At 39.4% G+C, this 13,992-nt stretch overlaps 1 protein-coding gene across 2 annotated transcripts in view; it reads right to left on the bottom strand.

The window, feature by feature from the left end:
* LOC130904826 (protein shisa-6-like) overlaps window positions 1–13,992 on the bottom strand; it is a 70,246-nt gene continuing 56,254 nt past the window's right edge. For both annotated transcript variants that reach the window (XM_057817878.1, XM_057817880.1), the window contains 4 exons: window positions 11,960–12,025; window positions 11,740–11,760; window positions 11,388–11,516; window positions 1–3,360 (listed from right to left, as the gene is read on the bottom strand). In XM_057817878.1, coding sequence (XP_057673861.1) covers window positions 2,810–3,360; window positions 11,388–11,516; window positions 11,740–11,760; window positions 11,960–12,025 — 767 coding nt within the window. In that variant the 3' untranslated portion in view covers window positions 1–2,809. The remainder of the gene's footprint in view (window positions 3,361–11,387; window positions 11,517–11,739; window positions 11,761–11,959; window positions 12,026–13,992) is intronic.

The following is a 13,992-nucleotide window of genomic DNA, read 5'->3' as shown; positions in this document are numbered from 1 at the left end:
AATAAGTTGGTTTTTATTGAAGTTTGTCAAAGAACTTAGATCAAGTAAACAGCAACATGACAACAGGAGGACATTCTGGCTGCTAATTGGCAGGAGACGAGAGGAAGGGGCGGGGCCAAAGAGATACCTCGCACACAGTAGGTATTAAAACAGATTTCCATCCCCCTTTATTCTTCACACAGAAAAGCTTCCGTCCAAACAGAAGTTGTTTTACACGAAAGAGGCAGTGACCAGCGACATCGCCAAGCCCCCTGATTGGCCGCCATCTTTCAAATATTTCCCGTACACCCGGACGGGGAACGTTGCGCCATTAAAACCGTGAGCGTATGACGGACGTCTTATCTATATTCAAAAGTTTGATAAAAGTTGGAAAGCGTTTACACAAGCTTATTTACAATATTTTAGCGTAGCATGGTGAATGCGAATGTTGACGTTATGTTAACGAGGCCGCACAACTCGCAACGATGTCATCGTTAGTGCTGATGTGGTGACGCACCCAAATGCTAGCGATTAGTTTTTTGACAAGGCTAATAAAACATTAAGAAAGATATAAGGGTGTAACGGTACACAAAAATCTCGCTTCGGTATGTACCTCGGTTTTGAGGTCATGGTTCGGTTCATTTTCGGTACAGTAAGAAAACAAAATGCAAAATGTGCTAGTTGTTATTACACACCTTTGTACTTTCAACAATAGGAACATTAGCCTATACAAAGCTAGAATTCTGCTCAAAAATTAGCGGGTAATTAAAGATAATCCAACAACCATTTGCCTTTCACACCCCGCGTATTGGTCAAAAGAAGTCCTGTGCTAAAGAGAAAAGCAATCCCAATGACAAAGATTTTAACATGTATTTTACAAATGAAATGTCTCAATGAATCATTCTTTTTATGAACTGTTTTCAAAAGCTTTATTGGTGGATTTTCTCAAGTTAAAGCACCACACAGAAATTAATACATTTAATTGTGTAAGCAGGATCTGTGTATTATTCTTATTATTTAATTACAGGTGTTTTAGCTCATTTCAATTTATTTTATTTAAATGGGCTATTATTTATTTTATTATGTGTTTGTATTTTACAAATGTGATGTAGTATTCATTTATATTGTATATTTTTTGTTGTATAACTTTAGTTCCTATGTGAATATTCGTTCCTACTTGTTTTGTTGTGGTAGGAGGGTTTTGTATTGAAAACGGGGCCGTGCTGGTTATTATTATAGCAGAGAAGACAGCAGTAAATCAACAAAGACAAGTCAACTGTGCCCCGATCTACCACTCAAGAGATCTGATTGACTCAAAAAGTGGGTTATGATTGTATATTAGTTTGATAATTGAACGGATCCACCGTATTTTTACACGAGTGACTTCCGGTCTGCCCGATCCTAGCTAGTAGTATTGATGCAGGAGGGCCGTGTCTTGCGTCAAATAATAAACTCTGCAGTTCTTTTCGCGCGCGTCGCGTTGCGCCGCTTCTGGGACGCGTCTAACACGCGGCCGCATTGCGACTGGTGTGCATTGTCTGATTGACTTTAACGCCCTCGTTTCATTGCGTTCTCGCGGCGGCCACGTTATCGCGCCGTTGACGTTTCTGGGTTATATAATGTCCGTGTTGGTCCTCATTATAGTAGACGGAGTAAATATAATCTACACAAAGAAAATGTAACCCGATCGACTCACAGCCTCGAAAAGTAAGGGTTACATTACGTCAGAAACTCGTTCGGTACGCCTCCGTTCCGAACCGAGCACCCCATACCGAAACGGTTCAATACAAATACATGTACCGTTACACCCTTAGAAAGACATGATGGCTAGCAATTGTGTGGTGGTGGCAACGGTCAAAATAAGGCGCCAACTGGAGTCGTACAAGAAGACAAAAATATGTCCTCGGTTTCAAAACTGAGGAGCCGCATGAAGCCCTTGCGCTGCACGCCAAGAGGAAGGCCTACGCTTCTGTGCCAGGAAATAGAGAAGCCAGAAGAGGAACTGGCAAAATGCTCATCTTGTCGTTCATATTTACACGTGCGCCAATTTTCTCGCCGTTTCCTTTGTGGCTTCTGATAATAAAGCCATTTCAGCGTTTGAGCTGATGACAGGGTTCTCGGTAACATTAGCGTGGCTACGGGAACGCTCATAAAAATGTTGCTAAAATGATGCATTTTAGCATTCGGCACGCAAAGGTTACATCGCCTTCACAAACTTATTTATAAGATTCAAGCATTACAAGTGGACGCTAATGATGATGTCATCTTTTGCAGCCGTATGAAGAGTAACCTGTGACATCATTGTCGGATCACGACACCATCGTTAGCGCTGGTGCGGCCGCACGAGCAATGCAATGATGATTTTGTTGAATAGTGACGTCAAAGAATGCTAATATTAACAATGACATCATGGCTAGCATTTGCGCGGCGGCGGGAACACTGAAAATAAGGCGGCAACTGGAGTCGTAGAAGAAGACGGAAATGGAGGAGCCGCTTGAAGCCCTTGTGTTGCGTCTCTGCGCCAGAAGTGGAGGAGCAGGGACAGGAAGTGGTCAAATGTTCACTTCTTCGGTTGGATTTACGCGGACGCCAACCATGACACCTTCGCTTCTCGCTATTTCCTTTGTGGCCGAAAATAATGACATTGTTTGAGCTAACGACGAGGTCATCGGTAGCATTAGCAAGGCCGAGGAGACGCGCATAAAAACGTTGCAAAGACGGCGTCCTTTTAGCATCCGGAAAGCTTATCTGACGTCGAATTTGATACAAAATGGAGGACTGGTCGAGGGCTCTGCCAGAGGAGACGGAACAGGAAGGGGTCCCGCTGTGGTCAAACGGTGACCTCGTTGGTCCCGTGATGAAGTCCCATCCCGAAGTGCAGGTGGTCAACTGTGTGCGTCCGGCGCGAGGCGAAGGCCTGCCTCTTGGCGGCGCTGGGGCGCACGTCGTAAACGTCGCCGGGCTCTGAGAGCATTTTACCCACGCGGTGCCGGTCGTGGACCGGCGTAGTAGGCATCAGCATGTCGGCGTGGGACATGGCGCGGGCCATGGCTTTCTGCCGGAACTTGTCGCGGCGCACGGCAGGAGACAGCAAAGGATCCTGGGAGCGCAGTCGCTCGGCTGACAGCAGTAGTTCCTCCGACGGGTGGCGACCACCTCCATAGGTGGCGGCGGCGGCGTTACCGTAGTCCCCGCGACGAGGCGTCCGCGGCGGGGAAAGGACATGGTCCTGCGACATGGCGCGCTGCACGCGACGAGGACGTTGACGATGTTGATGGTGGTGATGCGACGACGGCGGGTCGGCGTTCAACTTGTGGGCGTGGCCTCGTCCGGTGAAATTGAGATGCTTCCTAGCGTAGAAGTCGTCCACTTCCTTGTCACCTGACACACAAAAGCAGTCGTAGCCGTCAATTCGTTGGTTTCCACTGGCGGTTAAAAGATATAAAATTAGTGCTACAACGATTAATTGATTAACTTGAGTAATTCGATTAGAAAAAAAAGCTTTGAATCAAATTTAGCTGCTTCAAGTATTCGTTTCATTAGAGTGGCGTTGTAATGGTTTGTTTTGAAAGCGTTTGCATTTAGTTTTATTGGTTTGGGTGGATACACTGCCCTCTAGGGGCAACAATGAATATGACATATCTCATTTGACATCGCTGAATCCAGCTGAAAACCAACATAATCTAATATGGTTTTTTCTGCATTTGTAATTTAGTTTGTAGGTATATTTTGCTGTTTTTTTTTGTGGAAATATGTGTTTGATCGATTTGTTAAAAGTATTGTCAAAAATTAAAAACGAAAAAAATAAAAATAAACGTTAGCATTTCATAGCATTTAAGATAGCGGACTTTAGCTATGCAAGTTAGCCAATTGTTCTTTTGTTGTACTTCGACAGTGACTTTTTTTTTTTTTTTAATACCGTTTGAGCTAAGCTCAGGTATTTTAAATTATTTTTAAATGAAAGTGCCATTCTGCATAGTTCAAAGAAACACACATTTTATTGTGTATTTGCATTAAATACCCTTTTGTGAAAGTGCAAACAAAGACCTGCTACTTTGTTTTACATCACTTGAAATCGATTCTATAACACATTAAATGTTCCTAATCCGATTACTCGATTATTCGAACTAACTAGTTGATAGATTAATCGATGCGACTACTAAAATAATCGATAGCTGCAGCCCTATATAAAATTATAACATATAGTTAATTATACATTTAATTATATATTTATTGTTTCAATTTTAGCACTCATGGTCCACAAACGTATTTTTCATATTATTTTCTTTATAATTATAAATATATATGGTGGAAAACACTCAGGTGACTTGAAGTTCCGCTCTGAGACCCCAATTTAGCCAACTTTCAAAACTGTCCAATATGCATGTGTGATACTTAAAATCTCAATTTTCTGGGGGAATAAACATTTTGAACAGGAGGGCATTTTAAAAAAAAAATGTTTTTTAAACAGTAAAACCCTATCTGGAGGTGAGAGCATGAGAGAGCAGAATTACAGACGCCATGACTTTAACGAGACATTATCGCGTACTTACCTTGTTTCGATCCAAAAAAGTCCATGTAGCATGTATCACTGAGTGTCAAGACACAGCTGTGAATGGCTACGGCTGGATTTTTGGGGGATTTTATGGGTGAAACATGGTAGCATAACAAGGGTCGCGATGCAGAAATTGCAGACATCAAGGAGTGGTCTAGATTTTCTTTGTCATATATTTACCCCTTTAAAAGGTTTTTAAAAAATTTGTTTTTTTGTTTGGATCGATTATTTATCATCTAACATATCGGAGAAAAAGCGACAGTAACAAAAAAAAATACAAGTAACCGATAGTTATGAGGTAGATATCCGTGACTTTTTTTTTTTACAGACCATTTTTTTTCATTGTGACGTGATTTGTTTACAAGTTTGAAATATGTGAGTGAATATTTTTTTAAAGTGTTTTTTTTTCTTTTTTTTTAAAAAACGAAATATGAGACACCAATTAATTTTTCTAAGCTAAAAACGACAGACATTTTGAATAATAAATATGATTAATTACCTTCGTTTTATGGCTGGGTTGAAACAAAAGCGGTTGCGCGACGTCTGTAAACGCGGGTTTTCAGGGTAAAAGGGACAAATTAAAAATAGTTCGGGGGCTTAATGCGCCATGAATCTGCTATGGCACCATATTGACATACTGTTCTATCAAACACAACAGTTGTTTTAGCTTAAATTACAGCAGTTTCTTTTAAAGAGGAGTGCAAGAGCAGAAACTGCTTTTTCAGTCTTGTCTGTGTTTTCCGCCATACATAAATAACATTGTTAATAAAAACTAAGTTGATGAAATTACAATGAATAAAAACTGAATTAGACTGATTACGTCTCCAACTAAATTTGATTTTTAAAAACTTATCACAGTATTTAAGTCATAGCATGCCATTGGACTGAGAGGGCTGGCTGTGAACGCTCATATGGCGCTAGATGTCTAAACGATTTTGACTGGGAGGGGCGAATGAATGTTCATTCATTTGCCCCTCTCAGTCAATGCAGCCAACGAATTAAATGAGTGCCCTCTAAACGGTTAAAAAATTTTTTTTTAAAAAAGTCTTTGTGAATGAAAGGGTTAAATGGATGTTTTTCCATAAATAGTTTGAATATAAGATTTGAAGTAAGCTAGACTTCCATAAAGTAATTTGAACTCAGCTTTTTAAGGGGGAAGTTCAGAATGTTTTTACATAAGGCTTACTCTTCGAGTTCGCGTGCGTTTAATGAGTCGGTGGAGTTGATTTTAACAGTCTGCAGTTTGTCAGCTATTTGTTAGTTTCAGGGCTCCGGAGTGTCTAAGCAAGCGTGAGTAAATGGCTCCTGCTTAGCATACCAATAAAAAACAATATATGCACGCATGAGACGCACCGATGAACCATGCAATCAATAGTGTTAGTTAGGTTTTCAAGATATAGTTATTAAAACTTACCATTGCATGTCAATAATTGTAGTATGAACTAGGGCTGTCCCAAACGACTAATTTTCTCCCGATTAGTCAGCCGACTATTTTTACGATTAGTCGACTAATCTAATGATTTAAATTTTTAAAATTTTTTTTACTAATTGAGCAATGAAATTTTTGTTGACGCTTATCAATTCACAAAAACATATTGGAACACTTAAATTATTTATTAAAGTACAAATAAACACGTAAATAACTAATAAATCACAAATAAACAATGAGTTCAAATGCTGATAGAATTAACTAGTGCAAAAGAAAGGAATGTAAACAGATTCAGAACACTGACTTCGCCTTTCCAACATGATTCAAACAATTCTTAAAAAACCCACCTAGCATTAATATTATAATATAGTACTATATATAATAGTATTATAATTATAATAATTATTCATTGCCAATCAGATTTTTCATAAAGGGTGACATTTTAAAGGTATTCTTAGTGTAGAATCTGAATTCTGAAGTATGTGGGATTAACTCCAGAAATCGCTATTTATATGACGAACATGACATGCTTTTATTTTGAAATGTTCCCCGGAAGTACGTTCGCTAAACCGCCAACTTCAGCTTTACACTCCGCAAAAAAAGCACTTTTTGTCATTGCATGTAGTGTAAGTAATAGATTTTTGTTTTCGTTTGCAAATGGTGTTCACCAGCGATTTTTCATGTTTGAAGCGTCACCTTTTAACCCCAAGTATGCTTTCTCGAGACGACTGCCAATGTTTTATAGCAGGCTAAAGTAGGTTGCCTTTTTCCCCCATTCACCTCAGTGTAGCAGTGCTAACGTTACATTGTTTAATATAGATGTGTTTTTTATTTTGTATGTCTGAACTTTAATTCTACATTGTGTTGATAGAAAAAGGAACTGGAGTCTCATGCCATCGGCACGCACGCACGCACCAATGTATGCACGCACGCGCGCAGCGATAAAACGCAGCCGTGAAAATGACCGCCCTTATTTTTATTTGCCGTGCGATAAATGGATTCACTGCATATCGCGACAGGCTTAGAAACTTCAATAAAACATATCGTTAGTTAGTTAGATGGACTTACAAACTGGGTGACGGCGCTTTAGGTGTTTATTCACTGCCGACGTGCAGCCAAGCTTGGCATTGAAGAGACAGGACACAAGAGTGTACCCTCCTTTGTTTCTTTGAAATAAGTCAATGTTTTGGACACTCTGGTGCACTTTTTTGGCTTTGTGCCGCTTTCCCCGCTTGCATACAAAGCGTCTGACATTCTGAACTTTACACGCATATATATTTTTTAACCCTTCATTAACCGTCGACGGGATGTTGTGCTCGTCGACGGATTTACGTCATCGTTGACGTCGACTAGTCGGGACAGCTCTAGTATGAACAGCAGAATTTGTAATCCAGCAAATCTACAGGGAACGGGCTGTCTAGGCAAGCAGGGCGGAGTGATATCAGATCGTTTTTTCACCGCTGATTTTTATTTATTTATTTTTGGGGGGGGGAACGAAAGAGAATCCCCAGCAGACTAAGCATAAGTGGCCGAAGCGCTCATCTCGATTGTGGTCACATTACGCATCTAAAAAAAAATAGTCCTGCAGAAGGAAATGAATATAGCAGTGTGGTGTGACATTGTTTTGGCTGCATGGGTATTTCAAACAATGAACTGCATTTTGAATTTACTGTATTTGTCTATGTTAGATCTGCTAATATCATTTTTTTATTAGCATGCTAAGCGGGCACCATTGACTCGCGATAGCCACTCCGGAGCCCTGAAACTAACAAATACAAACTGCACGGAATTTGTTGAAAACTACTCCACCGACTAATTAAACCCCTACTAACTCGAAGTTTACGCCTAATGTCAAAAATTCCGAACTTCCCCTTGAGGTAAACTAGACTTCCATTAAGTTGTCAAAATCCACATTTTAAGTAAACTGGACTTCAGTTTCAGTACGTACAGTGGTATGAAATAGTATTTGAACCTTTTGGAATTTCTCACATTTCTGCATAAAATCAACATCAAATGTGATCTGATCTTTGTCAAAATCACACAGATGAAAATACAGTGTCTGCTTTAACTAAAACCACCCAAACATTTATATGTTTTCATATTTTAATGAGGAGATAATGCAAACAATGACAGAAGGGGGAAAAATAAGTCAGTGAACCCTCTGCCTAATGAGACTTAAAGAGCAATTGAAACCAATTTTTACCAAACATTTGAAGTAAGGTGTGTGTCCAATCACTGATGAGTGGTTTAAAGCTGCCCTGCCCATTCTCAAACACACACCAGGTGAAAATTGTCTTGATGAAAAGCATTGTCTGATGTGCATCATGGCTCAGTCAAAACAGCTGTCTGAGGACCTGCAATCAAGAATTGTTGGTTTGTATAAAGCTGGGAAAAGATACAAAACCATCTCTAAAAGTCTGGATGTTCATCAGTCGACAGTCAGAGAAGTTGTCTGCAAATGGACAGTTTGGCACTGTTGCTTCTCTCCCAAGGAGTGGCCGTCCACCAAAGATGACGCTAAGAGTTCAGCGCAGAATACTCAAAGAGGTAAAAAAGAACCCTAGAGTGTCTGCTAAAGACTTACAGAAATCACTGGCACAGTCCAGTATCACTATGCAAACATCAACTATACAGTATGTAAAACAATGGCCAAGAATGGTGTTCATGGGAGGACTCCATGGAGGAAGCCACTAGAGGTGTGCAAAATTTCCGATTCTTAGATTATTCGCGATTCGGCCGTGGAAGATTCGAGAACGATTCACAAACATCCAAATTCCGATTATTGAAATATGCCAAGTAAAGCGGAAGTACACAACACCCAGCGCGCCGCGCGGTCTTCGGGACAGAACGGAGTGAGGGTAGCTAAACATCATGCTTCCCATTACCCGGCCCCTCGGGTAATGCCAATGCTCAACTCACGGCTCTAGCTCAACTCATGCAACGAGATAAAAAAACACAACAACATACCTGACTGCTGCCGAAAAGCTGCTACAAGTACATCCATATAGTGTTACGGTGGATATCATTTATATAGGACTAGATGCAATATAGATTTGGTAATGTTAGCAGCACATCTACAAAAAGCTAGATGCGGGCGTTATAAACGGCCGTCATCTTAAAGCAGTACACTTCCCTGCAAGGCTGTTGTAGCGAACCTTCCAAGCAAACCTAATTAACTTTTTATCTAAAATACTCCTAAATCGGTAAAATATTGACTTGAATCTATCTTTAAAATAGTTTTAAAACTTTCAGATGTCAAAAGTAGACAAAAGGGAAATTATGGAATAACGGGAGCAATTTTAACAAATTTAACGGTTGATTCACAACATTAAAATAATTGAATGTAGTTTAAAGCTGCTGATACAGAATGGGGACTGGAGTTTTTTATTTAATGTTATTTTTGTATATTTGTTTACTGCTATATGTTAACTTGATACTGAAATAGTAGTGTGGTTTAGCCTGAGAGTATTTTTGAACAATTTTGGAACTAATGTACAAAACATTTAAAAAAAAAAAAAAAAAAAAAAAAAGGAGGGGGGGTGCATCAATAATCGTTTTATAATCGAATCGGAGCCTCTGAATCGTAATCGTAATCGAATCGTTAGGTGCCCAGAGATTCCCAGCTCTAGAGGCCACTGCTGTGAAAAAAAATATTGTTGCTCGTTTAATGCAAAAAGGCACTTGGACACTCCACAGAAGTTTTGGCAAAATATTTTGTGGACTGATGAAACCAAAGTTGTTTGGGAGTAACACACAATGGCAGGTGTGGAGGAAAAATGGCACAGCTCACCAACATAAGAGCAGGGCAACATCTCATCCCCACCGTGAAGCATGGTGGAGGGAGCATCATAATTTGGGGCTGTTTTGCTATCTCGGGGACTAGAAAACCTGCAATCGTTATTGGAAGAATTAATTTTTAAGTTCAACAGGATGTTTTGAGGACGTCTGTCAGACAGTTGAAGCTAAAAAGAGGATGGATGCTGCAACAAGACAATGATCCAAAACAGAAGAAAATCAACTGTTGTAACTGGTTTCAGAAGAACAAAATAGACGTTCTGGAGTGGCAAAGTCAAAGTCCAGACTTGAACCCCATAGAAATGCTGTGGCATGACCTAAAGACAGCGATTCATGCCAGACATCACAGGAATCTGACTGAACTACAGCAGTTTTTAGGGAAGAATGGGCCAAGATTCTTCCTGATCTATGTGCCAGACTGATTTGCAGGTACAGGAAGCGTCTGTTTGAAGTCATTGCTGCCAAAGTGGGGGCCACAAAATATTAAATGTGATGGTTCACTTACTTATTTTTCCCCTTCTGTCATTGTTTGCATACTATCCTGATTCAAATATGAAAACCTATAAATAGGGTTGTTCCGATCATGTTTTTTTGCTCCCGATCCGATCACGATCGCTTTAGTTTGAGTATTTCCCGATCCGATTGCTTTTTTTTTGCTCCCGATTCAATTCCAATCATTCCCAATAATTTTTCCCGATCATATACATTTTGGCAATGCATTAAGAAAAAGATGAATAAAACTCGGACGAATGTATACATTCAACATAGAGTACATAAGTACGGTATTTGTTTATTATGACTATAAATCCTCAAGATGGCATTTACATTATTAACATTCTTTCTGTGAGAGGGATCCACGGATAGAAAGACTTGTGACTTTGTATATTGTGACAAAATATTGCCATCTAGTGTATTTGTTGAGCTTTCAGTAAATGATACTGCAGCCATTCAACCCAAATGCATGATGGGAAGTGGACTCATGACTCTGCGTAGTGCTACCAATTGATATATCTTCTCTGCGTTGGGAAATAACATAAGGTGTTAAGAAAAAGATCAGTTGCTACCTTGCTTCCCAACATTGCTCCCCATGACATGACATTTCTAATCGTAGGGAGAGGGATTGTAAGGCTTTAGCCTATTAAAAAAAGGCTCCAAAGGCTGCCAAAATTCACTCTACTCATTTTACGCTGCTTTTTATCTCTCTAAATGGTAAAACGGCGCCATTACAGATTGAGCACGACAATGCGTGAGTGGGTTGTGCAACGCATGCATTAATTGCATTAAATATTTAACATGATACATTTTTAAAAAATTAATTTCCGCCGTTATCGGTACCTTAAGGCTAAACTAAAGACTCTGGATGAGTGTAACATTGACATTGTTTTTTTATCTGTGTGATTTTGACAAAGATCAGATCACATTTGACGGTGATTTTATGCAGAAATGTGAGAAATTTCAAAAGGTTCAGATACTTTTTCATACCAATGTATATAGTTGCTCCAAGCGGGAACCGAACCCAGACCACCACTACAGCAGTGGAACGCGCAGACAACTGAGCCAAGCATGTCAAAAACGTGTCTAGCATGAGCAACATTAGCATGTGACATCGGAGGGCATTTGTGTGTTTACTCAAGTCTGCCGAGAGTGCGATCTCATAGGAAGGCGGCAGGTGGCTAAGGTTCTGGAAGGATCTGGACAGTGACAAGTCGTATGGCTCCGTTGCCGCTGTCAGGATGTTGTTGCTCCGTGGATTTCGCTCTGTGAGTGGAAAATGGGGCAAAGTCAACATTTCATATCAACACCCATTATCATCATTCGACGTCTTCACAATATCACCAAAACAAATGGGGTGAAAACATGCAAATAAAGCAAACCCAATAAACCGGTCTTCTTTTTTTTTTTACACGGGCTGTAGTATCAGGGTTCCGGAGAGCGGGGCAAAGACAAGACAAGATGGCGGCGGGCGGCCAGGAGGACTCACCGTGACGCGCGTGTCGGTTTGCTGACAAAAGCCAAAGAACAAGCGTCAAGCACACACAACACATGGCGGACGGATCATAGCTGGCGCGAAAAAGGATGCGGGATTGGACGCTAAATGCTAAGGCGGGATGTCACTTTTTTTTTTTTATAAAGCGATATGTCAAGTGTAAACTCACTAGGCATTCATAGAATGCAGAGAAAAAAAGAAATCGTGTTCTTACCTAGCTTGGGCGTAAGCGCGGTCAGGTCCACGTGGCTGTGCTGGTAGTCATGGTGATGGTGGTTACCTGTGGGATGCGCGCAGACAAACACAACAGGGAAATGAAAATGAGCAATCAGAAATGCCGCAGGAAGTTGAAAAGTACAGTAAAGATGATAGTACAAGCAGAGACTTCACTATCATTTGACAAGACGGCTCCCACTAACATTGCGCCACGCCTTCCTGTTGGGGGCCTGCCCAGGCAGAGCTGAGTTGGCTTTGACCGTGAAAAACTCAAACACACGCTGCGTTCAAACGCCGGATTTAGGTGGAAACAGGACGAAACATTTTTACCACATACAAGCAGGACGGATTTTCTCAAGAGTGATTTGGTCGAGGATTCAAGATACTGGTAATTAAAATATACGTAAAAGAGCCCCATGCTTGCACTTTCAACTTAAAAAGCTCTTTGTTTTGTGGCTGCCACCACATTGGATTATACAATAGTGTAATTTTAGCTTGAAATTTGCTTTTAACCAAGAATCTAGACTGTTCTAGGTTCATATCTATGGAAATTCCAGTAATGTATGCATTTTTTAACGAAAATCTTCAACTTAAAATATCCTTTGTTTTGTGATGGCCGTCATGTTGGATTTTGCATCCATACACAATAGCGTAACTTTAAATTCAAATAATCAGGTATTTTTCGGCCAACTGCCCATTTTTAGGCAAAAAAAATAGTAATACATTTCTGCGTCCATTAAAAAAAAAAAAAATCACCTTTTACGCTTTTTTTATTTTATGTAACATTTCAATCTAAAAACAACTAGGAGGCAATAGTAACATCGGAATTCAACCTTAATACGTTGTGATTCTACATAGAAAAAATGCAAATTCTGCTTTTGTTGAGTAAAATCAAGATGATTCTGCATGCTTTCCTCAAGTATTAAGTTTCTGATGTCGAGCACCTTAGTCATTTGCTTTGCATATAATTAAAAAATATATATTTTAATAAATATATATATATTTTTATTTTATACCTTGATTGAAGCAACTTGTTGGGGGTTGAATGATTTAGACACAAATGTCCTAATCATAATATGGCCCAAACACAAAAAGGATTGCTTCAATCAAAGAAAACTTTTTCAATGAAAAATTAAGTGTTCAAATGCAAATTTTTCAATCTCAAATATTTTTTCGCATTCAAAAACTTTTTTCTATGATTGAAATTTTTCTTTTTTTGATTGAAGCGATTTTTCTTTTTGAAATCTATATATTTTTCAAGCAACTTATTTTTTGATTGAATAGAGAAAAATGTCTTAGCCAAAATGTGGCCCAAACACAAATCAACATTACTTCAATCAAAAAGTTGCTTCAATAAAAAAAATAATAAATAAATAAATAAATAAAGGAATCAAAGAAAAATAGAGAAAAAACAATTTTTTTGTATGAAGCGACTTTTTTTTGGTTGAAAATATGTATTTTGATGTAAGCAACTTTTTTTTTTTTTTATTGAAGCAATTTTTTGATTGAATAATAAAGGCACAAATCTACCTCCATCTGGTTCCGCCCAGGGGATAGAATTTTTGACTGGGGTAACTCCATTGGCATGACACCGGCAGGTGAACCAAATTCAATGGATGGCTATCTTGGCGAAAAGTATTGCTTAAGCAACCTGATTTACAATTCCCCTCAAGAATGAGGGGAAACAAAAACCGCTTATTGTCAACTTATTATTATAAATATTCTTGTAAGTTAATTTCATTGCTGACACTGCGTTTTGGGGTCATCAACATGTTGTGCCCCTCCCTGCCCCAAAAGTCAAACTCCGCCTATGGGTACAAGAAGTAAAAAATATGAAACAGGAAGTGCTACAGTAAGTTAAAATGTCAATACAGGATACAGGAAATTAACTATGTGACCGTCATTGACGGTGATAGATGTTTAACCAACTTTGACCGGGAGTGCTTGCGGTGGTGGATGATCGCTCCCAAATGTTTCTTAAAAAAAAAAAAAAAAAAAAAAAAAGAAGTTGCGGTTAGTAATAAAAAGCCG

The sequence above is a fragment of the Corythoichthys intestinalis genome, chromosome 16, assembly GCF_030265065.1.
Source record: "Corythoichthys intestinalis isolate RoL2023-P3 chromosome 16, ASM3026506v1, whole genome shotgun sequence".
Lineage (NCBI taxonomy): Eukaryota > Metazoa > Chordata > Actinopteri > Syngnathiformes > Syngnathidae > Corythoichthys > Corythoichthys intestinalis.
Note: the sequence above shows the minus strand (reverse complement) of the source record. Positions and strands in the feature narration are given on the sequence as shown.